We start from the raw sequence: 24724 nt of genomic DNA on the forward strand, positions 1-24724 counted from the left end.
TTGACTAGTCATATTTGTGGCTTAATGCTTTTACTAATTTTTTTTTGGAAATGGGTGTGAAGTTGTTAAATTCATATCTTGGCTTAAAAAGATATTATTGCTCGTTTGCACTTTTGAATATTAGGCTAGAAATGTGTAAGCATCAGATAATAGAAAGAAAATATATTGACGAAGCTTAAAATGGAAGAAGAGGAGGTATGCATCGCCGTTCGATGGGTATAAGACACGTCAAGACCGAAGCCGAAGCGACCGAGGTCCCATGGCGTCGTTATCCCTCTCGACCACGCGCCTCCTCTTCCTACGCCGCTCGCCGCCGCCGCAGCAGCAGCAGCTCCCCTGCCCGAGCCATGGACTCGCTGCCCCTGTCACCTGCGGCCCCCGCGACAACCGCGGGAAGCTCCTCCGTGGCCGGACCCTCAGCACGGAGGCCATCCTGGCCGTCCAGGCCCTCAAGCGCGCCGCGGCCGCGGGCGACGAGGCCAGGGTCCACCGCATCATCTCCGTCGACCTGGGTCGCCTCATCAAGGCCGACCTCCTTGCGGCACTCGCGGAACTGCAGCGCCAGAACGAGTGGGGCCTCGCCTCGAAGGCCTTCGCGGCCGCCCGCCGGGAGCCGTGGTACCGGACTGACCTCGCCCTCTACGCCGAGATGGTGTCCAGCTTGGCAAGGTGCGGTGCGTCGGATGAAATCGATGCCCTGGTGGCCTGTCTCCTTGAGGATGAGGAGGGATGGATCTCCTCTGAGAATACCAAGGAGATTTCTCGGTTCGTTAGGGCTTTGATGGCGGCTGAAAAGGCGAAGCTTGTGAGAGATGTTTACGGGAATTTGAAGAGCGGGGGATTCGAGCCGGACGAGTTCTTGTTTAAGTTTCTGATAAGAGGGTTGAGGAGATTGGGGGAGGATGCTGCTGCTGAAGAGGTGGAGAGAGATTTTGAGGTGTGGTACGAGTGTGGAAGTTTGCCCATGGAGCCGCTGCCTGTTTGATGAAATGCTTGAACGAACATTAAATAGGTCAGTTTCTTTCGTGAATCCTACACATAGTAGAGTTGTCTGTCTTTCTTCAATTCGATAATGCACCAGTGTTCTGTTATACCAAAATTAAAATTGGCTGAGTAGAGACTGAAATATGATAGAATTTTTTCTCCAAAAAAATGTCTTAAGTAATTATCTATATAAATTTGGAAGTAGAGATAGTCAAGACTTATCGCATGGTAAGTGAGAACATGATATGCCTATTTGTACATAATGTTAATATTGGTTTTGGAAGCAGAACTGCAAATATGTACTAATCTGAAAGTAACACTAATTCTCTATCTAATTGTTAATCTTGTACATGTCAAAGAATTATCTGTACAGTACTTTATTTCTTTATGCATGTGAAAACTTCATTCAATTAAATGGATAAACATATTGTATTTTCCCCAACCTTTTTGAAAACAATTGGTGGGTAAATTATTATTATTATTATAATTAGGATATGCAAATTTGGCACTCTGAAAAAAAAAAAAATCTTTGCAATCTGGACATGATAATTGTGGCCACAAGTTTCTGCAGATGCAACCAAACACAATAAGCTCCATGGAGCAGCTCCTACTTTGGAAAACTACAAGTATAGGGATTACTTGCTTTGGTACAAAATTTTAATGTTTATACCTGTTACACATTATTATAAATGTTCCTGAATTTATATTGTATAATTAGATTTTTTTACTGTTGTCAGGAGATTATATACATGAACTAGTGGGATGCCTTGGAAGATGATTATCTAATAGATTCCACCTCATAATGAAGAGGATCATGGAGCACAGGTTTCTGCATCTTCTTGTCCTATAATTTGTTTTCCATTTCTCTTATTCTATATGCCCACAATACATCCCAACATTTTAGCATCAGCTTGTAGTTTATTGTTTGTCATTATGTTCACCCAGTGATATTTATATATGTGTGTATGGTTAATATTGATGATAAGTTAAAAAAATAAAATATATAGCTCTCTCCATGATATGTAGTACTGAATGGTACTGCCCGGTACAGGCGGTATATACCGGTACCGAACAGAACATGCTACAATGCTATAGTATTATACCGTAGCAGTGCTACAGTAAAAAATATATAAAATTGTTCGGTATACCATGATGTACCGCTCGGTACGTTGGTACCGTACTGTATCGAGCGGTATGGTATTGCATACCTTGGTTCTCTCAATATTTACATCATTATAATATATATGTAAATTTTTAAGTGTTAATATCAATTAGAATTTCAAATAACAATCGATTTAAAATTAATTAATGGTTTTTTTTTGTTGCAAAAGGTAAATGATGAGATTCGAGGTAAGATATTTTGATAAAATATTGATTTTTACCAGCTAATTAGATTTGTTTTTATTAAAGCACATATAAATGCTTTGGAGTTTTGTAAGAATACAATCGAAATCAGCGTATTGTTTGTTATTCGCTGATCCAATATATTCGAATCTCCTGCCCTTAACTTCCCTTCCCATCCCATTTCCATCCCGATCCCCCATCACAACCTCTCCCTCTCCCATCTCCCTCCCTCGCCATGAACTCTCATCTCAATCCCTTCCTCGGTATGCGCATCTCTCGCCCTCTCCTTCACTAACGAATTTGTCGAGATCCTCGCGCTCGATCTCCGCCGATCCAGCAAATGTTTTAGGCAGTCACGGAAATGGGGCGAATTCTTCCACCGGAGAAGATGGCGGTGGTGTCATCCATCCAGGCACACCCAAGAAAGTAGCACGGCGGCGAGTTCTCTTAAGGAAGTACATGATTCTTTCTTTTGGAAACTGATTTCTAATATTTTCTTTCATACTGCCAGCAAAATGGGCATCGTTTCATTCACGTGGGTGATAGGGAAATAGCTTATAACTGGCCACTTTGGACCTTTACCCACATGAGCAGAGGGTGACATATGTCTTCTCATTCTGCCTTAGATGTTACGTGACGATCACATGTCGAACTCCCTATCATTTGTCCTTCCCCGTCGGTGTCACCAAGGAGTGCTTTGAGGCTCTCACGAGAGAGATCCGAAGTGCGACGTCTAATTCATCCGACATATCCAACTTATTTCTCTTCAATTAGTTCTCTCACTTCACTCAATAGGCGAATGATGACAGAGTTAAGGAGCACTCGTGTCTTGAATTGTTGACCCCCATCCCTCTGTAAAGGGTTAATTCCTCGTCGAGAGGGATAGCTTATAATTGGCCACTTTGAACCTTTACCCATATGAGCAGATAGGAAGACGGTGACATGTCTTCTCATTCTGCCTTAGATATTACGTGACGATCACATGTCGAATAACGATTAATTGATGGTGTACTCCCTATCATTTGTCCTCTCCCTCGGTCGCTGTCGCCAAGGCGTGCTTCGAGGCTCTCACTAGAGAGATCCAAAGTGCAACGTCTAATTCATCCGACATGTCCAACTTATTTCTCTTCGATTAGTTCTTCAACTTCACTCATTAGGCGAATGCTGACAGAGTCGAGGAACACTAGTGTCTTGAATTGTTGACCCCCATCCCTCTGTAAGGGGTTGATTCCTCGTCGAGAGGCTCTCTTTGGTAGCGGATTGATCCTTACCGATGTGAACCTAACCCTCCTTCCAGTGTAAAGGACTGCGAGCATTGCTAGTTCTTCTGCGAGCGTTGCTAGTTCTTCCTCCCGTTCGTTTCTCATCATGTTCTTCCTCCAGGTACACCGATGATTCCTTCACTTGGCTGGCAGTTGACAATTTCAAATCAGGTAGAGTTATTTTGTCGATGATTTATCTCTCTAACAAAAATTTTCAGGCTCAGCAGCCAGAACGGACCCCGTGATAATATGGAGAACATAACATGTTCGACTCATCACCCGGTAGATCTCAAACCCCCAACCCCAGGGAAGTGTTCCTTTCTCACTGAAACATCTTTGCTACCCAGAGAAACGTCGTATAATTTGGTGCAAGCTTAGAAAAGATCAAATGAGTATAATAGAGGAAGGTCGAAGTCTTACTACCAGTAATTTCTTGTTTCAGGGACAAAAACAGCATGCTCTGCAGACAAAAACAGCATTTCTTGTTTCAGTTTTAAGAGATGAAAAATGACTGGAAAAACAAGTTCACAAAAAGCAAATAATGAAGAAAAAAAACCCTCCATTAAACATTCATGTAAGTAAATATAGTAATTAAACAACAACGTAACTACTAATACAGGAGAGTGATGAACGTGAAACATACAACTCATTACATTGACGTCACTGTATGTCCCTGCTTTATCTCTCATCCTTCAAACTATTCTGTTAATCCAAATCATGTCAGTGCATGAAAATGATTCCTGCCACTTTTGATTTTTTTCACCCTTATGACCAAAAAGACTTAAAAAAAGGGCTAATAACCTTTTAACCTACTGAAGGGGTAGAAATAAAAAAGCGTAACAACGAAAATAGAAAATGGAGATCAGATGACAATTTGGACAGGAATGCAAATCTACTCACCTGTTTGATTCCATTGGAGTTACAAAAAAGTAAATATGATACAGACAGGCGCAAGAGCAGCGCCTCATTGCCCAACCTATACGGCCACCATCTTTCTGCCACCGGGAGTCGCCCCTAACATCGCCTATATTTAACCAGCCTCGTGCTACCTGTCTCCCATGTCTGCCCGCCATGCTTCAATATTATTGTTGAGGGTGCTCGCCCTCGCAGCATAATGCATTTTCAAGGCTGCAACCGGGTCGGACACCCCTCCACCACCACCGACCAAGATTCCTCCCCCCATCATGTTTTTTGCACCCAGAGGGGCTACCCTGCCTTGCTGCTGAAACCCAGAGACCATCTCGATTCCTCCATTCCTCTTCTGCAACTCAGAAATGTTCTCTACCCGTTTCCCGTTTGAGGACAGGTGCTGAACATAAGACTGCTGATAGTCTGTTAGAACTCCGTTGCCACTAGGCATACCATCTTTGGCTGAATAAAGTGACACACCAGTCAGTGATCCTTGGTACTTGGCCAACATAGAAGCAGTCTCCGGCAATGATGAAAACCTTGTCTGTATTCTCTTCCCGTCCCAGAAGCCATAAGTTCTCACAGGCAGGGCCTCCAGGCCAACTTGGCCACTTCCAATGTTTGGGACGAGACGGTTATTGTCTCTTCGGATACTGGCACAATTGGTTGTTGAAGAACCATCCAACTCCGGTGAGGTTCTGGGATTACTTTCATGGGAGGAAGAGCTCGATTGTGGCAAAGGAGACGTATGACTAAGAATTTTACCAAACAGTTTCACATCTCCAGTTCTGTGTTCTTCGATCTCAGAGGAAGCATTCTTGATACAGGTTCTAATTTCAGCCTCCGACTGATTCTCACTCCTTGATGAACGTAGTATACCAGAGTTGGAAGGCAAAAGATTGTTTTCGTTCCAGTGCTTGCCTGACATGAAAAACTGATTTGATTGGGGAACTACATTCGTCTTGCATTCAGCTTCAAGCAGACTTGACTTCTCGCCTGCTGTAAGGTCCACTTCCCTCGTCACGTCTTGACTCAGTGCCTGAAGCGGATAACCTCTGAGAATATGCATGTTCCGGTCAACTTGGTTCACTGACAGCTTTCTGGGCATATACTGCTGATATATACCTCTTTTTAACAGGTTCTGGTGCCATTTATTGCCCTGCTCAAAGTTCAAAGTAGTCTCAGATGATACATTAAGGGTGCCCCCAAAACAAATAGAAGATGGATCTGGCAACAATGAATTCAATGGTACATGATGGACATTTTCCTGCTTCAACAGGATGGCCTGTGGTTGCTTCAGTTTGCGCTGCTGTAGATCCAGTTGTATCTGCTGCTGACATCTGGGGTCAAAGGCCAGATGACAAACATTAGCCACAGTTTCTGAGAATAAGGCAGCAGCACTTGCATTAGAATCTGGCCCACAGCAAAGAAGGCCCTTTCCATTTGCTTTGAGGTTGATGTTTGTCGTATTTTTTTTTGACAACCCAACCTTGCTGGACAGTGATGCTTCAGTTTTTACTACCACTTTCAAGCCCTCAGCAGGAGAACCTCCAGTGGTATCCACATTACAGACTGTACTAGAAGTTGACTTTGTTGACTCTACTTCCAAACATGCTTCAACAACAGGCTCAGTTTTTCCTATTGTAAGAATCGAGACATTTGGAGAAACAACATTAGTACTTCCCCCAACTATTGTTTCTCTGTCAGCTGAATCTGCAACCTCACAAAGTTGTATAGCTTCAGCACATCCCAAGCCAGCAGCAATGCTTTCCTTTGGATGAGTCTTAGATTGAAGATTATCCCCCTGGCTTGCCAGCTTATCATCATGAAAAATAGACACCTTCTTATTATTGACCTTCTCGTCACCACCCACCAGATTAGGTCCTGGAAATACATCCCCATCCTGTTCATTGGATCTATCAGTTTCGGCATGGAAAGGGTTGCCTGCAGCATGAGCAATTCCCTCATAGCTGGTGTTTGCCACAGACTGGGAGACATCCACATCCACTTTGGAACAAGATTGAGTACTGCAGATTGCAGAATCCATCTCGGCAACACAAGCATCATCAGTGTCACTCCTTCCTCCATTTGCATCACTCAATGGCGTACCCCCGAGGACAGTACCTTGACGAATCACATCAAGACCAAGACATTTTCTAGCCTTACTGAAGAAAATCTTGCATTGTTCCCTTGATCTTGTCCTCATGCAACTTGAGATCTTAGTGAAATCCTTGTCATATGTGCCCAAGGCTTGGATAAATATAGACTTCTCCTCATCTGTCCAATCAGCTGATCCCAATTCACAGCCCTCATCTGAACAGGCTTCCTCCTCATCTAGGTTCTGAGTAACTTCTGGGGTCAAGAGCTGGTCCATTGTAATGCGGTTTATTCTCTCGGCAGGATGAATAAAGCTGGTAACACATGAGCTCATTGTTTCTGAGGATAGAGCACCACAAATGCCTGCTAACACATCAGCAGCCACAAAGTCTCTTTCTTGCCCTGATACGTCAACACTGTTTTCCCCTTCTAAATAAGAAGACCCATAAGATACTTTCATATCATTACAGGTCCCATAGACAGCACTACCAGCATACTTTTCACTCTTTGAACTGCAATGATCATGTGCTACGACAGCCGATGCTGCACCCAACATATCAAGAGAAGAGGCATTCATCTCATGATTCCACTTCTTTCCCGATGCTACAAGGTAGGTGTTGGCTGGTAAGCACTGCTGCTGCTGCTTTCTTAGATCCAACCATTTCTTCACTTCTTTGAAACTTTCTGACTTATGGTTTTTATAATAAAACTCAATGCAGTCTGCTGTTGTTTTGTGGTTCAAAGATGAAGAGATCTTGGTGAAATCTTTACCATATCTGGCAAGCATCTCCATGAAAATATCTTTCTCATCCTCTGACCATGGATTTATCATTGCTCTTTCCTTCTCAAAGCTAGGAGGATCTTTTATTAACCCATTTTGTGTAACAAACTTATTGTATTTTCTCTCCTTGTCATCTAATAATAGTGTTGGCATCTTCAAATTATTTCTACAAAGCTTTATCTGTGCATCTGACAGCAACTTACTTGTAAAGTTCACTATTTCTGTTGTAGGAACCAAAGTTAAGTTACCTACTGAGTACAATGAAACTTTCAGATGGCGACAAACAGACATTAATAAGAGAGAGAATATTTACAAGACATTGTTAGCCAATTGAAGACATCGAGGGCCAACCATATAAAGGAAAAGAGAAAGCAAACAAGCATGTTCAAGATTACCTTAAAACAATAAATGAAACATCATTGACAAAGGTCCTTTCATTCATTAACACTTTTCTTCTATTCTTCAACATAGTCAATTTAAACAATTCTGAAACACCACATCCTAATCTTCAGTTGGCATTTGAGTTTAAATTCCTCCATTAATGCTAATAGGTACAAAATATTTGCAGTTTCTTCTGGTGTACATATCTACATGAACATAAAATCATGCAAATGATAAAAAGTATGCTAATATTCATTCGTATAGCCTTCCACAAATTCATCCCTTTTATTAGAGTGGAACGAACAGATGACTGCAATTCACAATCATAGACACAGGCATTTTGTGGTTAATACCAAGATCCTTCAACTAAGTTTCCTTCTTTTTTTAGAAAAAAGAAAGAGCCTACCAAGATTTGGTTTGCATGATAGGCAACTGACGCAAAAAAATATGTTCATGGTGGATGAAGGTTCACATATTACAGGAAGAACACAACGGTGGTTAGGAAAAAATATCTGTTCTAATCATTATGGCTACAACATAATCTAGAGAGAAGACCCATCCAGCAACTGAACAACCCATATTACAACATGTAAGCCTCCCCGTTGTAGATCAAATAGAGACCTATACTAGTCTGAGCCTTAACTTTATTCCAATTTAAAAACAGTGGAAATATCTAGTTCCAGCCAGTTCTAAAACTGATTCAACCACAGATCATTTCAACATAATCCAGCTTAAATATTTAGGATTGCTCAAAAATCAATGTTATGCAATTAATGACGTCGACAATTAGCTAAGATTATATTCAAAATAATTGTAATATATTATGGAAAAATGTCCAAGAACCCTAAGCATCTTGTGGTGATGATCCATGATCTCTAGATGCCTAAAGCTAGGACCATCCTATTAGCAACCAACATCTATGCGATATAAAATGGAAAGTAGTTGCAAAAACGTCGAAATCCAATGTACAATAGCCGATGAACTTCATCACGCATAAAATGGCCAGTTACACATTGAGCAACTTCCCCAGGGTTTTCAGAGTGGCATCACAAGAAATGTGCAAATAAGGATAACATGCAGCACAAAATTTTTCATATTAATTGCTTACTGATTGTTTGGATAATTTGAGTTACATATAACTATATCAAAACCATAATGCACATAGGCACAATTAAAGGTAGAAAGGGAAGCACTGAAACATAATGGACAAACAAGATATCCAGATATCAGAAAGCAAAATATATCATAGAAAAAAAAAACAAGTTTAAGACTAACCGGGTGATGCAAACCGTGACCGGGTTGAAGAACGTTGCTTTTGAGAACCATTTTGTGATGAGCGGCTCATAAGTTCAAAACGTTTGCTTGACTTTGTGCGAACTTTCTTGATGGACAGTAACCGCAAATCCTCCTTCCATAAGTGGTGCAGTGCCTTGAATTTAAGAATAAGGACTCTTTCTTTGAATCTTAGTTGGCACTTACGAGTAGCAAGTTTTTCTTTGATTTTCAGGTCATTCTTCCGGCATGATGTGAAGTTAACCAATCCCCAGATATCTGACAGGAGGGGATTTGTTGAAAAAGCTGTGCCGAACACCTTCGAGGCACATTTGGCAGCATTCATATTAGAATCTATAATTGAAGTTATTAAATTAGAGTCCTTTCCTTGCGTGGCCTCATCAAAGCTTACATGAACACTGCTACAGTCTCCATCTCCACAATTTCTATTCCCATCTTCAGATGCAACCATTATCCTCTCCCCACAATCTGAGTCGACAATCTGCTGCAATTCAGTAACCTTCAATTTTTCATCCTTGATCAGCAAGGGGCTTTCAGACAATTTCTCAATGGCTAAGTGAAATTTAGACGATAATGTTTCTGGATTAATAATATAAATGTCTTTAATTACATTGTCATGTTTGACAAGACTACCGCAGGGCACATGCTCTTCAACAAATGCCACTTCGATAGTTTCTACCTTTTGATCCTTTGAAGGGTTAGATTCATCTGATAAACCAGCCAATGGCTGTATGCAAGCTTCCGAAGCAGAATCATTAGCTAACTTGACGGAACTTTGGTAAGAATCAGTTTTAGTATCACAATTCAGTGACTTGAGCTCTTTTTCCAACAAATCAATTTCACATTCTATCTTTTCCAATCCGTTAGAAATACTCCCCTTCAGTTTCAATAATTTGTTCATAGCAGAATCCCTTGAGAAAGTGGAATCACCAGAGAAGGCATCCACAGATTGAAACAAGTCAGTGAGCAGAGAATCTAGGGATCTGATGGGATTGACTTCCAAATGGTCCAAATTATTAGAAATTTCTTCACAGAAAGATAGAAATGCGGATCCAGGTAAATCACTGTTTTGATTCATACCATCATAATCATTCACAGTCCTGCTGCAAAGCTTATCTTCTGTGCCTGCCATGAAATACCAAATTCAAACCATTATATCTGAGTGAAAACCGATAGCTCTGGCTTTAAGTCTAGGAACTTTCTGCTTAATCATTAGAGTTCTTTACAATGAAAATCCCAATGAATGGGACAAGTTATATTATGAAAGGAACTGAATCAGCAAGTAACAGAAACATGAAAGTATCATAAACAATAATACTAGCATGAAAGGAGCGATTACCGATGATGTCATCGATGATAAGTTATGAGAAGAACGTTAGTGAAAACAAAACTTCTCCAGATATTTAAGTTTTTAGACACAAAATTTAAAGCATATATACTGCTGTGTCATTGAATGTTTAAAAAGCTCACAAAAAATTTAAGAACACACCAATAGCCAAGGAAAATAGCAGAATAAGACATAGCATTCGAACACCACTACCCAAAACCTCCGAATACTGTATTTCATATATCTAAGGGCTACAGTTTCCTATCAACCACCAAGACAAGACTTAAAGAACAATGAATGAACCCACACTATAGCATATAATAAATACATTGAGAAACAAGGTACTGACTCCGAAGTGATCTGAAGGAGATGAAAATAAATTTGTATCAAACATGAAGGAATGTGAACAAGGTACCATCACATAACTACATGAACAGGAAACTGATCATGCCAGATTAAGAGGTATGCATGCCAAAAAATTTTGACCCCTTAGAATTATTGAATACTGCCTATTCAAAGGTTGATAGCTATGAAGGCTCACAAGTACATATAAGATACATAATTCTGAAAAATGAAAATAGCAGAAATCTCCATTGCCAGAACATGTGTGGTAATTCCCAAGCAACTAAGATAATTTTACAGACACAACCATAGACTCATATCAATATGAGAAACAAACACAACAAAGATAGCAAGAATGGTCTCAGCTCACCTGGTGATGAACTGCAAGTAGCAGAGCATGGAGTCGTGGGTGACAGACATCCAGAGATACTAGTAACTTTTTGGCTGTCATCACTTAAAGACCCCTTGCTACCACCAACAGAAGTTTCTACAGATCCTTCTACCTTTTGTTTCTCATACTTAGCCAGCCCCTGGCCCCATCCAAGTCGGGGCTTTTTCCTCGGAGCAACTTCATCAGGAGGGAGAGTAAGAGTTACCAGAGACTGGATTGGGTTTTCCTTTCCCGAGGGCAACACCCCCTCCAGGCATGCCTCCTCTGACTCAGATCTGCTTGTCTTCGTAAAGCCTAGACTACCAGGGCGGCTCCACTTCTTCCAGGGTATGGAACCCAACGAATGATCTCGATGATCGAATATGTGGCCTGTGCCCAAGCCATCATCGACACCACCAGTCTTATCATTCTGTTCTTTCAGGGGGATTTGAGATGTGGAAGAGATCGGAGCTGCGACTGACCTCAAAGGGGTCGCATGAGGATCATGACGGTGCTGCCTCGAGAAGTCACCAGAATCCCAACATGGGGATCGTCTGAACGACCCCCGGTTCTCCCTACTGCTTCCACTGCTGCTGGTGCGGTAGCAGCCACCATGTCTGACAGAAGCGGGCCTATAGCCATCGTCCTCGGACCAAAATCTTTCATACCGCGAAGGTGTGCACCCATGTCCGACGGAATCGTCCGGGTGAACCTGGTGGTAACCACCGCCCTGCCGGCAATGACCTTCATAAAAAGAAACCTTTCAGAATTAGAACGAGAAGAAGAGGGCGACGAAGAAAAACTGCGAGTAAACAGGTTTGAACATCTCAGATCTGGGAGGAAGCGGGCTTGATTACTTGAGAAGGGTCGTCGAGGAGAGGCACGGAGCAAATCACGGGGACCACCATGGTAGGGGTCCTTCCACCGCGAAGCAGACGAGGAGCCGCCGCCACCGCCGCCTAGGGCATCCCCTCTTTCGTGCTTCCTCTGGTCCTTGAAGGCGTACTCCTTCCGATCCCAAGGTGATGGCTCGGGAGGCATCAACTTTCCCAGCTCCAAAGGGCATCTAACCCTCTAAGACCACAACGTGAACAAAGCGGCGCCACGAATCCGAGGAAGCCTCCGTTAAGCCAAAGGCCTGCCTCGGATCTCGGCCAATCTATTCCCAACGGTCTCCGCCGGCGGGCAGCTCCAAGCTCGCCACCAATTAGGGTTTCCCCAGTTGTCGGTGGAGGAAAACCAAGCAGGAGAAGAAGGCAAAAGGGCGACCTTTCTGTGAACAAGGCAAAGGAACCGCTGTCGCCGCCCGCTGGCCTTCGCCGGAGGTCTCGACCCTATCTTCTTTCGTCGGCGGGTGGATGGCTGGGTAAACAAAGCTGCGGAAGAGAGAGATAGAGAGAGAGAGAGAGAGAGAGGCAGAGAGCCGATAAATGAGAGCGCCACAGCCTGGATTTCAATGCTCCTTAACTCGAATTCAATCCCCCGTCACGTCCGCTAAAAAAATAGTACCAAATCTTTTAGCTGATTAATCCCCCTCCCCGCCAAGCTTTCCTTCCCTCGCCATCAAGCTGACTCCATTCTCTTGTTTCTTTCCTTAACTGCCTCCCAACTTTCCCGAAACCACGATCCTACCCGATACATCGCTCGGGAGCGGGGGAGAAGAGAAGGGGGCCGTTTCGGGAACTCAACTCCGGCTTCGAGATTCTTCGCTGCGGGGAAGCGATGGCGCTCCGGTCAACCGCCCACAAGGCGACAGGGAAGCTAGCGAGCGAGCCCCCCACGTCGTGCCGCCCGCCCCAACCCCACGCGTGCGTCCGTGCGCCCGAGAGCCTCGAGGCACGTGCGGCGCGGGCATACGAGGGCGGGATCGGGGAAGGGCGGAAGCTCCCCTCCCCCTCCGTGCGGGCCTTCATCGCCTCCTCTTCTTTGGAGGAAGGGCGCTTTAGTTGTAGTTTTATGTTTTAACTGCGTTGGGCTAATTAGAAAAAGGGAATATGTTAGAGGGTTGTCAGGAAATCAGATCTAAAGAAACAGAACGAAACAATAAAAAAAAAGGAAATAATATTCTTTGTCGGGTTGAGAAAAATAGATGCTGTGGGTGACCGAATGTGATGTGATTTTATCGGTGGGCGAGAGAAAAGGGAGACGGATGTGGGGGGAAGATATGGCTCCTTTTGGTCACTGTCCCAAAATAAAAATAAGCTTCTCTCCCACTTAACAAAAGTAGAGATCATGGTTGATACATTGGTATAGCATTGCTGTAGATAAACCATACCCCCTTTTCGAGACAATCCAATTTCTTCAGTGTACATTTCCAACAACCAAACAAATATTAATAAACAATTTCCTAAGCAGATTAATCTTATCCGAGAGTCAATTTCTAATGCTGATTCATCGCACCATATCCACATTTTATTAGTAGATTTGCAATATCTAAATTACCGAGAGTCTCTGATAAAAAGAGATTGTAAGCATATCTCAGGGAGTAGATTTTACAGTGGGGATTCCTTGCTGTTCAAACCATTCAGGCATGTGAAACTTCTCATAGAGGACCGACCTGACATCCTTCTGGAGAGAGAGGTGCTTTAGAAGTGGAAGAATGACTCCCATCAGCTGGAAACAAATAAAATGAAAATTAGATCATGTATAGTTGTACAAAGCATATAATTGACCAAACAAGAAAGCAGAATATCCTATTATTATTACCTGCTCGTCGCAAGGCTGTGCAGCAAAGAATGGCATGCATGGTATTCCATTTAATGGTTGCAGCAAGAAACTATATGGATTGTTGTCAACAATGACGGTGCGGGAGAGATCTTTTGATACACAAGAAAGATCTTTGACATGTTCCCGATATTCCCTGATCCATAGAATCAACTTGAATGCATTAAAATATGCACATCCGCATGTGTCCATACATGAATTTAAACTTTGCATACAATATACATTTTCTTGAAATGTCACTCGAGTAATTGTATGGCATACAAGCAAGTAAAGAAAGTTCTAAATAGCCTTCCATCTAACACTACAATAATATGAATTGAAAAGACAATTTCAATAAAAAATTATGAAAAGACAATTTAAATAAAGATAAATTTATATTTGGAGTAAATCATCAGAAATTTAATTTTTATGATAAATTAGCATTCTTCGTTTCGGTTCGCACCTAACAGGATTTAACCACTGCAAAAGCAACACATTTGAACCAAAGGACAATCTCTTGATATGTTTTTTTGAGGAAAACAAACTACCTGAAAAGGTACCCGGCAGCATCAAAGGTGAACAGCCACAGTTGGCCATGATATTGGTCATAACCAACAATGCTTGGAATATAATCATGAGCAACTGCTCAAATTATTAAAAAAAAACATGAACTGATTCACGAGTGCACTTGTTAGTATTTGGAGGTAGAGAATTTAGTAGAATCTATGTTAATAGCAACTTGGATGTTTAAGAACTCTGTGATAATGAAAAGCACAGACAGTTGCAAGCTGGTAAAGACTTCTGTCATCACTTTTTAAAAAGAAAATGTTAAAACGGAACCGAAGAGCTATTGAAGTCGCAATAACTTTTGCTTACGTGCTCACAGTTGCAGGCCTGTATAGACGATGAATTAATTTATTGTCAACATCTATCCTATCAATAACTGGACTAGCATAACCTGAAACAGAAGAAAGAAGAGAGAATGATTTATGGACGAATAAGCAGAACAAAGAATGATTTATGGAGGAATAAGCAGAACATAGAAAGACAGCTAGCAATAACAGAATAGCTTATCATAGGTAAATGACAACAACCTTCAAGACCAGCAGTGAAAAGAACAAGGTCTGCAAATTCACTGCTCTGTTTTAGGAATTCCCGCAAACCAGGACGTTCAAAAACAGTGACATGATTCGCCTTTTGTCTTCCATCAGCATCCTTTAGAAACATAACTCCAAATAAATACCCCTGCAGCTTAAGATTATGTACAAATTACCTGATTGCTAGTGACCGACATTTTCTGAAGATACACATTCCAGGTCAAAGCACTTTACACCTGCTTCAATAGCCTGCGAATGAACTGTAGATGGAAGGCTGGATGTCTCGTATGCACAAACTAAAGTCTCATCCAAGTCAAGCACAACCTGCAAATTTTTCAAACTTGACCTTGAATCAGACACACTCACAACAAAGCAATAAACAATAACTCCATAAGCAATAACTTCTACAGTATTGTGTTGTCTTGAAACCATGAATTTTATTAGGAAAATTCGTGTGAACATTATTGAAAAATCAAGTGAAAGCATTTAGCGGTCGGTGTTACGATAGTCCATTTTGGTCCATACCCATGAGTTTGTTACATTTTGTCAATTCAAAACCTCATAGTCAAAATCTGCAAAAGTAGTTTCATGGACAGTTGGAATATTGCAACAATGAATTTTGAGCCATCTATAATAAAGTTAAAAACGAGCTATTAGTACTTTTGCAAAATACAAGCACTCAAGTCACTTTGAATAATGAAGCACTCTTTTGTTAAACAACTAAAAGCTACCTTAGACATGCTTTTCATTTATTTTTTATGGGTCCCAGTGTTTTCATCTTTTGCAGTGTAAATGAAAGAAAGAAGAACCACAGAAAACAAAAAGGTCTTATAGTGCTCAAAGTAATAGTTCAAATTAAATTTAACCTGAATGCAATCGGTGGACAGTGGAGTCCACAATATCATGATTGGTTATGAAAGAAGATAACAAGGAAACACACAGCAGCAGTAATAAAAGCAAGATCCACACAGAAGCAGTAATGCAAGCAGGATTCAAAGGACAGTGTGAAGTTTATGTAGCTTTCTAGCAAAGAAAAGAATTTATTTGATTCAGGAATCCTTAAGTTTATGTAGCTCACTAGCCAAATTCTATTTGATTCAGGACTTAAAAACTGCTTGAAATGCTAGTTCAATAAACAGAAAAGTGCTTCGTCCCAGTTTGGTAACCAATGTATCAATATGCAAAACAATACCCTAAGTTACAAAACTATAACAGTATACTAGCATCAATATCAAGCTAATCTGCAAAATCATAGTAATTTTTGTACATTTAAGGAGGGCCTGTTGATGAAATCTTAATTATAATTACCAAGTGCATCCCTGCCACAACTATAACTGCCAAGCCTTTTTCAAACTATTATCATTGGACTTGTGAACATTAGGTAGTCAAATATTCCTACAGTACCTGGTGCTATCTATAGCTTTCTCATAACTAAATTGATATTTAGAATATCTTTGATACAATATATAACTTTAGTTATCCAATTAAGAATATCTTTGTTATCAAAGAGTTCTTATCTTGGTATATCTTGCCCACACCTTAGTAAACATTTACCTCAGCTGATGTAAATCCTATGCAAGCCTTCCCACTCCTTCGTTATAACCTCCGCATACTTTCTAATACACTAATTTTTGTTAGCACTCTTGTTTATAGTAACAACCTTTTTAGGATATTAATGGATTACCCTTGATGAGGATGAAGTTTGGTTTCACAATTGGTTGCTCCTTTATGATGTAGGTGACAAGGGTTTGAGTAATGAAAAGCTGCATAGTTGACTCTACCTGAACCCCATGTTGGCAGGAGCCTTGTGCACTGAACTGCCTTTTTTTTAAAACAATGACAATGGTGATAATGGATTGCTAGGTTTGAACTATTTCTCTACGTTCAAATTTGGTTATATCTTCATCAACCAAAGAATTGGACATAACTTTGGGGATTCCCAATCGCTTAACCAATCACATCTGCTGATCTTAAGGCAGATATAGTTTGGCCTGGTCCTATATTCTGCAGTTTTAATGTGCTTAACCTTTGTATTCTCCACCTAACCACCATTGTTGGTTTCAAGTAAACCTAATTTTCCTTGAAAGACACTCAAAATTGTCCTAAAATATGGCATAGGTTTAATGTGATCAGATCATGTGTATGACTAAATTAGTCATATATCATCATAGACCTATGTAAAGCTTCAACTTTAGTATCTCCAACCATAATCACATGTATCAATGTATGTGATCAAATTTATATACCTCACCTTTGGAGGAGAGCTAAGAGTCCCAGAAGGTTTTGCAAGTCCAATGACATCTGTAGGTAATTCTTCCCCCGAGAAAACTCCAACCATTGTTGCAAAATTTACTTATATCCTATATGCACTATAACAACTAGAATTTCTTATGACAGCCAGTATAAGAATCCCAGTAACCTATGTGCATTATATCCTTAATGTTCATTTTACATCCAAAAAGCTGCTTGCAGAAATAACTAGCTTTCACAAGCGAGAGGACCAACAACTCAGAAAATTGGCATCAGTCACATCAAAGTGATGGACGAAGAAACTAGTCCTTATGCAGCTAGTGAATCCATGATCCACACAATGAAAGAGGGGACAAGAAGAAAATTGAAGGCAGACATCGAAAGGGTCTTGTGAATTTGGGGGTCAGGAACAGTATTTAGTATTCGTAGCTTAGATGTTTTTCTAGAAAATCTCTATCAATGAGTACTCACTGATCACTTCTTCTTTTATTTTCAGTTGTCACTAATAAATTTATTTTAATGCACTATCATCTTCTTTTGCAATTCAAGTAATATAATATATCATGGTGACTAATTAAACGCATAGATGAAATCAGTTAATTGCGGCTGCTGGGCAACAAATCCTAACCAACTTAAAAAAGTCAGTGACCTTGGTTTGTCCAAACAACCAAGAGAGATAAATACCCATGCAATAAGGGATCAAACAGTAATAATACAATCTTATCTTTCTGCAATCTAATAACAGATTCATACCGATGAGAGATCTCAACAAAGCAACACAATAACTTCAATCTTTATGCAATTTTGTCACAACCTAGAATCCAGATCAGGAGGAGTCGTACCGTGAGCTTACCGAGAGGCTCCGGCGCCGGGGCGGTGTCGGGAGTCGGGCCATCGATCGGGGGATCTATGGCGAGCGGTTTGTAGGCCGGGGAGGCGATGGAGGGGGAGAAGAGGAGGGTGTGGCGGAGGCCGACGAAGGAGAGAATCTGTGCCCACGAGGGGGTTCCCCGAACGATCTGGAGCAGGAGACGGAACAGGATCGCCACCCAGTTCACCAGAGCCCGCCATGCCCGGACGCTCTTGGTCGTCGTGTTCGCCGTAGCGGCGGCGTACCACGGCGAGCACATTCCGGACTGGGCCAGCTCGGCCATGGCGGCAACACCAGAAGACGACGGAGACGGAAGCGGCGGCGCACACGTGCCGGATCGCGGTTGGTCGGAAGATCGGCGTGGGGGATCCGACGATGAGGTCGAGCGACGGCAGCCGACGGGAAGTGGGGAGGCGGGCCTCGGGCGGGCGCGAGACGAACATATAAAGCAGGCCTCGATGGCAGTTGGGCGTGGCTATTGATGTCGACGTTGGCGTCGGCCACCGACGCCACGTCGACCTTTGAGATCCGTGTAGGGTGTGTTATGATGGAGGATTCTGGATTCTCTCCATTTTCTTTTTTTAATTTTATTTTATTGTTTTCCTAAAATTATTCTGAAAGTGATAAAAGGAGGAAAAAAAATAAGATTCTAATATTTAAATAAAATAAATAAAATGAATGAATGATTCCTTTCCTCTCTCTTAAGTTGTTTACGCCTTCTTGAAGTCTCTCTCTGTATCGTCTCCGTTTGGATGATGAAGCGTTAAATGAGATAGCCACCGGAAGAGGATGGGTCGGCTTCTTGGCATGTGGGGGTGCACGTGCTGCAGGGTGATGGACAGCTAAGCTTAGATTAGAGTATGACTTGGACCTCAGGGAGATCATCAAACTTCAATAACTTAACACATCGAACACGGTTCAGATCACTGAATCATTGTTATTGTGAGAATCTTAGGGATGATAGCGAGTCAACTATAATCGGATTAATAATGATTATTTAATTCAAATTTTTATGTAATTCATAGAATTCAGACTTACACCCAAACCGATATGCATCATACCATTTCAAACGATACAACAATCATAAATCACAACAGTCTTTCACAGTATAGTTCATGTTCTTTTGAGCACAAAATAGACCACAAGTCTAGTTTCCACATAGAAGAAGAAGAACTGGTGGACCACCCAACAAATTGTACTAACCAGTGAGCAATGTTATTAACCTCTCAAAATACATGAGAGAATTTGCACCCCATACATTTATCAGGAGTATTCTTAACACAATTCAAAAGAAACTAAGGGGTCCTCCGGTTCAAAATTTTGATCAGGATCTCAGCATCCAAGCCTATTATATTCATTAATAAACTAATTTTTTATATAAAAATATATGAGGAATATAAGATTTGATCACACAATCCTGTTATCAACAGTCAAAATCTATATCCTTCGGAGAACCCTAAGTCGAGATCGGCATCTGGTGGCGATCTGCCTGCACGACTTCAGAAAAGAGATAAGGTTATTAAACCTAATGCTGCAAAAAAATATAAATCTACAGAAAAAAAGTTCTTAAGAGAGTGAATTACTGGCATGGCATAACCATCATTAAGACATGATTGAAATGAAATGGAGGCTTATTTTTTAAAGGAAGATGAAATGGAGAATCCTCTGGCTTTACATAATGAGATACCAATATATGCTAAATTATTTGTTTTCTCCATTGCAAATATATGAGCCAAAACAGTTCCATTAAACAATGCTAATTGTTCTGTTGCCAAACGAAATTTCCGGGCTTCTACTGGCACTAGTTGAAAGACAAAATGGGTTAGTAGGATATAACGAAACCCAAACCTTTTGCAGTCCAGAAGTGATTTCATCGGTCTCCATGTGCTCCATGTGATGGGTGGCATCTACAACTAAGTGAAGCTCTTCATGAGCAAAGTCTTCCTCCATAAGCGGTGGTAGCAGAAAGGTTAAGCTCCTGGCATCATCATTATTCTCAAAATACTTTGCAAGTTCTGTGGCACAAGATATAGGATACTTTCACATCATTTTAAGGAGAGAATTCATAATATCAAGTCCGTAAACATAATCAGTAAATGAATAATTACAACAGACCGAATCATTTATTACTACAGCAACAACAACAATAGTTAAGTTCAGAGTGCTAACCGAATCACTCGGTATCATTTATTACTCAGGTTACTAAAAAACGTCTGCATTCTCTGAGTTGTAATTAATATCAAACAGATAAATAGATCATCCAACCAGACTAAACTGAACTAAGAAAGAATACAGCTCTATTTAATGTAAGACAAAATGGGATTTATGAGAATTTTTTGCACCTGGTGAACGAGGCTACATCTCTCTGGATGTCATGAGATGGGCAAACTTGAGATTGAGGACCAGATTCTCTGCCTCACCTCACATTCAAGCCAGCACACTGTGACTTATTCTATGGTTGTACTGGTCAAACGACATTTAAGCCATCACAATTACTGTATACTGTGTGCAATGTATCGGCTTTCCATGTATGCTTTGCACCACAGGTTCTCACAGTCAATCAGATGGTCGAGATTTGCTGAAGTTCATTGAAACAAGTGATCGGAAGAGTGCATTCTTACAGGATATAAAAGAAAAGAGGTGACATGAACCTAAAAAGAAGTTGAAGATGAAAAGTAACACTCTACAAGTAATGATGGTGATAGAAGAATCCACAGAAGAGATTGTTATGTGGAAGACCACCAATGGACTAATCTGAACATGAAATAAAATTGATGGAGACGAAAAAGCAGTAAAGGATGGTGAACCACTTATGCCGACGGAGAGAAGGAAACCCCTCCAAAATGTGGATGGATGGTCTAGTGGGCTCCCGAGTGTGGCAAAGCTTCACACTCCTACTTCTAGTCCTAGTGGCACTAGAGTTATAGTAGCAGAGTTACCTTTACTATGCAGGTCATGGTTCGTAATCTTGTAGGGGATAATGGTTTTACATGTATGCTAACACATCACATTTGAAGTATATCATTCCATAAATTTACAATATATAAGGTTACATAGCCATAGGCCTTTTACTTTTGTCGAACAAGACTTTCATAAAGCTTTCAAGAAGTAATCAGAGCTAATCTTGTTTAAATAATGAGCTGCTCAAGATTGGAATGATAGCATAAAAAAAGCTGAGCACTAGAGCTGAAATACCTTTTCTGTAAGGTTGCACCATCGTGTGTTGCGAGTTGCACCTACCTGTCCTGCAGGTTACAGCAAAGACAGCATGGCAGAATATAATTTTAAGTATTTATGAACTTCAAAAACTACAAATGCTTTCTGCAAAAACAGTATGACAGGATACAATGGTAAAGTACAAATCAATCACAAAATCCACAACTATAATCATAGCATCCATCAACATCAAGTCCTCCATGAAAAATAAACAATAGTGAATGTGCATGTCTTCATCAATTGTTAACCCTAAGCTCTTGCATCATCTTCACCATTCTTGAACATTAAGGTTGATGGTAAGAGTTAAACTTCTAATAAAGTTTGACATAACATTTCTTGCCTCCTGTAATAATGAAATACTTAAAGATGCTCGAACAGAGTATTCACAATATAAAGCCCACATGAAATACAAAATATTTCTAACCTGTTTGTGGCTTTCAACAAGCAAACTTTGATATGTCCCATTTCATGATACTAACAAGGCCATACAAAAAAAAATGATCGTTGATAATATGAATGTTCTGGACATCATGCATAAAACCAGATCATTGATAAGGTTGACAACTCCCGCTGACCGAAAAAATAGGTTGACCATTCACATTCAGTGGATCAGCAATGTTAAACTTTTGCCTAAACTGTTCAATGAAATCTAATGCAATTTGTGTGTTATCTTCGGATGTGCATCCAAAATCTGCAAACACGGCAGACTTTTTGGATATCAAATCATACCGCCGCATCTCAGGAGTTGAATTCCAGTTATTATAGCTGACTTTTACTTTTGTGTGTTCCCTTCTGAAGTCCTTCCTCCACCTTGGAAGAATGTACTTTTGTGGCACCAAATACACACCTTTCACTGTGAGTAAAGTAATGGTATGGCGACATAAAATTCCTTGAAACTCAAATAAACGACAACTGCATCTCACATCAAATTCTGCCTGCTTGAAATAAACAGTGAAACAGACCTTTTGGTTACTCAAGCCATTCTCAACAACCATGTCTTCTATAACCTCATACACACCAAAGTCATCTTCTTCTTTCATGGAATGCACATAACAGAACATTTTCCCCTTAAACTCCTCCTGAATTTCTTTAAATTTATTATTGGTGTATGCTTGTTGAAATTGTTTCTCGATATTGTAGTGACTTACGCAGGGACAATAGCAGTTCAACGAGTTCAAATCTTCTTGTAATTCTTTCTCAACTTTAGTCTTTAGTGCTTTATCATATCGTTCCACAAACTGTTTTAGCGTGGTTTTCGAGTTCACATGTCCTTCAAAGAATTCATGCACATTTTCACTTCTCTGTGTTGTCGACATTCCTGCCCAAAAACTATCTTTCACATAAACTGGAACCCAACGATGACGGTCGTCATACAATGTACTCAACCATGCATTAGATTGAAGACTATACTTCTGAATCATCTGGCCCCAGTTGAAATCAAACTCTTCTTTGCTCATCGAGTCATATACAGCTTGCATCAAGGTGGCTTTCACTTGTTCATTGTTGGAATGACAGCTTAAATTTCCATGAATTTTCTTCATTATTTGCCATAAACACCATCTGTGTTGAGCCTCAGGGAAGACAATCTCGATGGCCTTATGTATAGCCATATCTTGATCAGTAATTACAGCCTTTGGTGCATTGCCAGACATGCATGCAAGCCACTGCATGAACAACCACACAAATGTTTCGGTATCCTCACCCGATACGAGCCCACAACCAAAGAGCAAAGGTTGACCATGATGATTAATTCCAACAAAAGTAACAAATGGCAGATCATATTTGTTTGTCAGGTAGGTAGTATCAAAAGAGACAACATCAGTAAATGACTTGTAGGCCGCTCGACTCCTCTCATCTGCCCAGAAAATATTTCTGATGTGACCATCTTCATTAAAATCCAGGGAATAATAAAAATTGGAGTTCTGCTCCTGCATTCTATTGAAATAGTTGCAAACCACCCCAGCATCTCCAACACCAAGACACAGTTTCCTTCTTTTGTCAATGTTGTCAATATAGTTCTGACAAACCTTCTCTAAGGACGGTTCACTTTCATGTCCTCCGCATTCATCAGCAGAAGAAGTAAGAGTCTTTGCCACCGTAACTCCAGCTTCATCAATCTTCTCTCGCCGTCTTTTCATACTGGTACCAACACTCCTCCGGCGTGGAAGATAACGCGCTCTGGTCGGACTCAGTTCATGGTTATGCTCGAGAAAAACAGACGTCACTCGCACGACACCATCATCATACACTCTTGCATTGAGCTTTGCATTACACTCGATCTTCATCGTCAAGCTCGGATTCACCAACTTTTCTCGTTTACATCTCGACTTCCCACCACGACCACATGAAAGCGTGACGAAGTGCAATCTCCCTTGTTTATCATTTTTGGTCGACTTTTTGAACACCGGAAAACCTTCTTGGTTGCCATATGTTTTGTAGAATTCGTACAATTCGTCGATACAATTAAATATCATTCCGGCAGAAGGTGGTTCAACTACATCATTCACTTTTGAGCTAGAATCTAACTCGCCTTTGTTCCCATCTTGTACGACAATGACAGGCATGCTTGTGTTCTCCTTGGGAGGCATACGTTGTTCCATCTCGTCTCCCATCCACTGTACATATATGTGTAGTAGTAGTACCTTAATCTATGCCATAAACGGAGCCCACATCACATGAAACCCAATGCACAGGCAAAACCAAGTCAAGACCTCAATCAAATCCACTGGAATCAAATCATGAGCTTATTATGTGAAAGGATCGGTGCTGACGAAACCCTAATTGATAGAAAAGAAGTAACCCTAGTTAAAGCCCAAATTGGGGAACCACTCACTCTAAAACCTGAGCCAGAGAATAGGATTACCTCCGTACGAGTAACAAACGGTGTGAGGAACTCCGGGGGAGGGAGGGAGGAAGATGCCCTAGCCACCTCTTGCAGCGACAGATGGAGAAGGAATGCGACGGATGGACAGAGGAGCGAGGGAGCTGCGAACGATGAAGAGAGCCCGGGCGAAGCAGTGAGAGACGGAGGAAACTGGGAGAAATGAAAAGGAGTGAGGTCTGAGAGAGCAAGGAGAGGAAGACCGAGAAAGGGGGCGGCAGCTCGAGGCCCTGGGGACGAAGAGCGGTCGTGTCCCGTGTTGGACCTGAAATCGCGACTTAATCGCGTTGAGCGTCCCAACTCGTAGACCTAGTCGCTCAGGGAAGCCACGATTTACTAGAAACTTTGTCGTGCCCATATCGCCTCTGTCGCTCCAACATACCACAGTTTGATCCCGTGGCTTTCTCATCTTACGTGGACCACTCACGACCTCAAGGGTTGCTCAAAATGGCGTGGGACCCACGAAAGGGTTGGAAGCTGGAGCCGCGGATAACACTGGACCGAACCATCACCAAGGTTCGTTACGAGCCACCGAGACGACTCCCCGAATCGTAGCTTATGTCGACCGGAGAGTCGCGTCCGAACTGGAGTGGGAAAGATCGCTGGCGTCGAATTT

The 24724-nt window shown here is 41.3% G+C and overlaps 4 protein-coding genes across 15 annotated transcripts; 1 reads left to right on the forward strand and 3 right to left on the reverse strand.

Moving 5' to 3' along the window:
* The first annotated feature begins 175 nt into the window (after positions 1-175).
* On the forward strand, positions 176-2000 carry LOC135622496 (protein THYLAKOID ASSEMBLY 8, chloroplastic-like). 5 transcript variants are annotated; one of them, XR_010491064.1, is made up of 3 exons: positions 176-1012; positions 1547-1631; positions 1703-2000. XR_010491064.1 is itself a non-coding variant. In XM_065124395.1 (2 exons), exon 1 carries the CDS (start codon positions 260-262, stop codon positions 983-985), a length of 726 nt encoding a protein of 241 aa, XP_064980467.1. In that variant the 5' UTR covers positions 179-259; the 3' UTR covers positions 986-1012; positions 1722-2000. The 5 variants fall into 5 exon arrangements, 1 of the variants encoding a protein (XP_064980467.1); XR_010491062.1 differs by having other exon boundaries at positions 1722-2000; XR_010491063.1 differs by having other exon boundaries at positions 1556-1631.
* A 1852-nt stretch (positions 2001-3852) lies between these two features.
* Positions 3853-13014, reverse strand: LOC135622497 (uncharacterized). Of its 4 annotated transcripts, XR_010491065.1 has the most exons (5): positions 11948-13014; positions 11091-11834; positions 9034-10176; positions 4491-7628; positions 3853-4050 (listed from the first exon to the last, which is right to left on the reverse strand). XR_010491065.1 is itself a non-coding variant. In XM_065124399.1 (4 exons), the coding sequence occupies exons 1-4, from the start codon at positions 12129-12131 to the stop codon at positions 4636-4638; spliced, it is 5034 nt and encodes a 1677-aa protein (XP_064980471.1). In that variant the 5' UTR covers positions 12132-13014; the 3' UTR covers positions 4133-4635. The 4 variants fall into 4 exon arrangements, 3 of the variants coding, with proteins under 3 accessions (XP_064980471.1, XP_064980470.1, XP_064980469.1); XM_065124399.1 differs by lacking the exon at positions 3853-4050 and having other exon boundaries at positions 4133-7598; XM_065124398.1 differs by lacking the exon at positions 3853-4050 and having other exon boundaries at positions 4133-7625.
* A 241-nt stretch (positions 13015-13255) lies between these two features.
* On the reverse strand, positions 13256-18439 carry LOC135622499 (uncharacterized). Its single transcript, XM_065124400.1, has 6 exons — positions 17983-18439; positions 15086-15214; positions 14888-15008; positions 14670-14751; positions 13797-13950; positions 13256-13703 (listed from the first exon to the last, which is right to left on the reverse strand). The coding sequence occupies exons 1-6, from the start codon at positions 18292-18294 to the stop codon at positions 13569-13571; spliced, it is 933 nt and encodes a 310-aa protein (XP_064980472.1). The 5' UTR covers positions 18295-18439; the 3' UTR covers positions 13256-13568.
* Positions 18440-19204: 765 nt separating this feature from the next.
* Positions 19205-24712, reverse strand: LOC135622500 (uncharacterized). 5 transcript variants are annotated; one of them, XR_010491066.1, is made up of 5 exons: positions 24091-24712; positions 21652-24004; positions 21207-21256; positions 19860-20026; positions 19205-19500 (listed from the first exon to the last, which is right to left on the reverse strand). XR_010491066.1 is itself a non-coding variant. In XM_065124401.1 (4 exons), exons 1-4 carry the CDS (start codon positions 21690-21692, stop codon positions 19449-19451), a joined length of 318 nt encoding a protein of 105 aa, XP_064980473.1. In that variant the 5' UTR covers positions 21693-21775; the 3' UTR covers positions 19205-19448. The 5 variants fall into 5 exon arrangements, 2 of the variants coding, with proteins under 2 accessions (XP_064980473.1, XP_064980474.1); XR_010491067.1 differs by having other exon boundaries at positions 19205-19508; XR_010491068.1 differs by having other exon boundaries at positions 19860-21570.
* Positions 24713-24724: the final 12 nt, after the last annotated feature.

The sequence above is a fragment of the Musa acuminata genome, chromosome BXJ2-9, assembly GCF_036884655.1.
Source record: "Musa acuminata AAA Group cultivar baxijiao chromosome BXJ2-9, Cavendish_Baxijiao_AAA, whole genome shotgun sequence".
Classification (NCBI taxonomy): domain Eukaryota; kingdom Viridiplantae; phylum Streptophyta; class Magnoliopsida; order Zingiberales; family Musaceae; genus Musa; species Musa acuminata.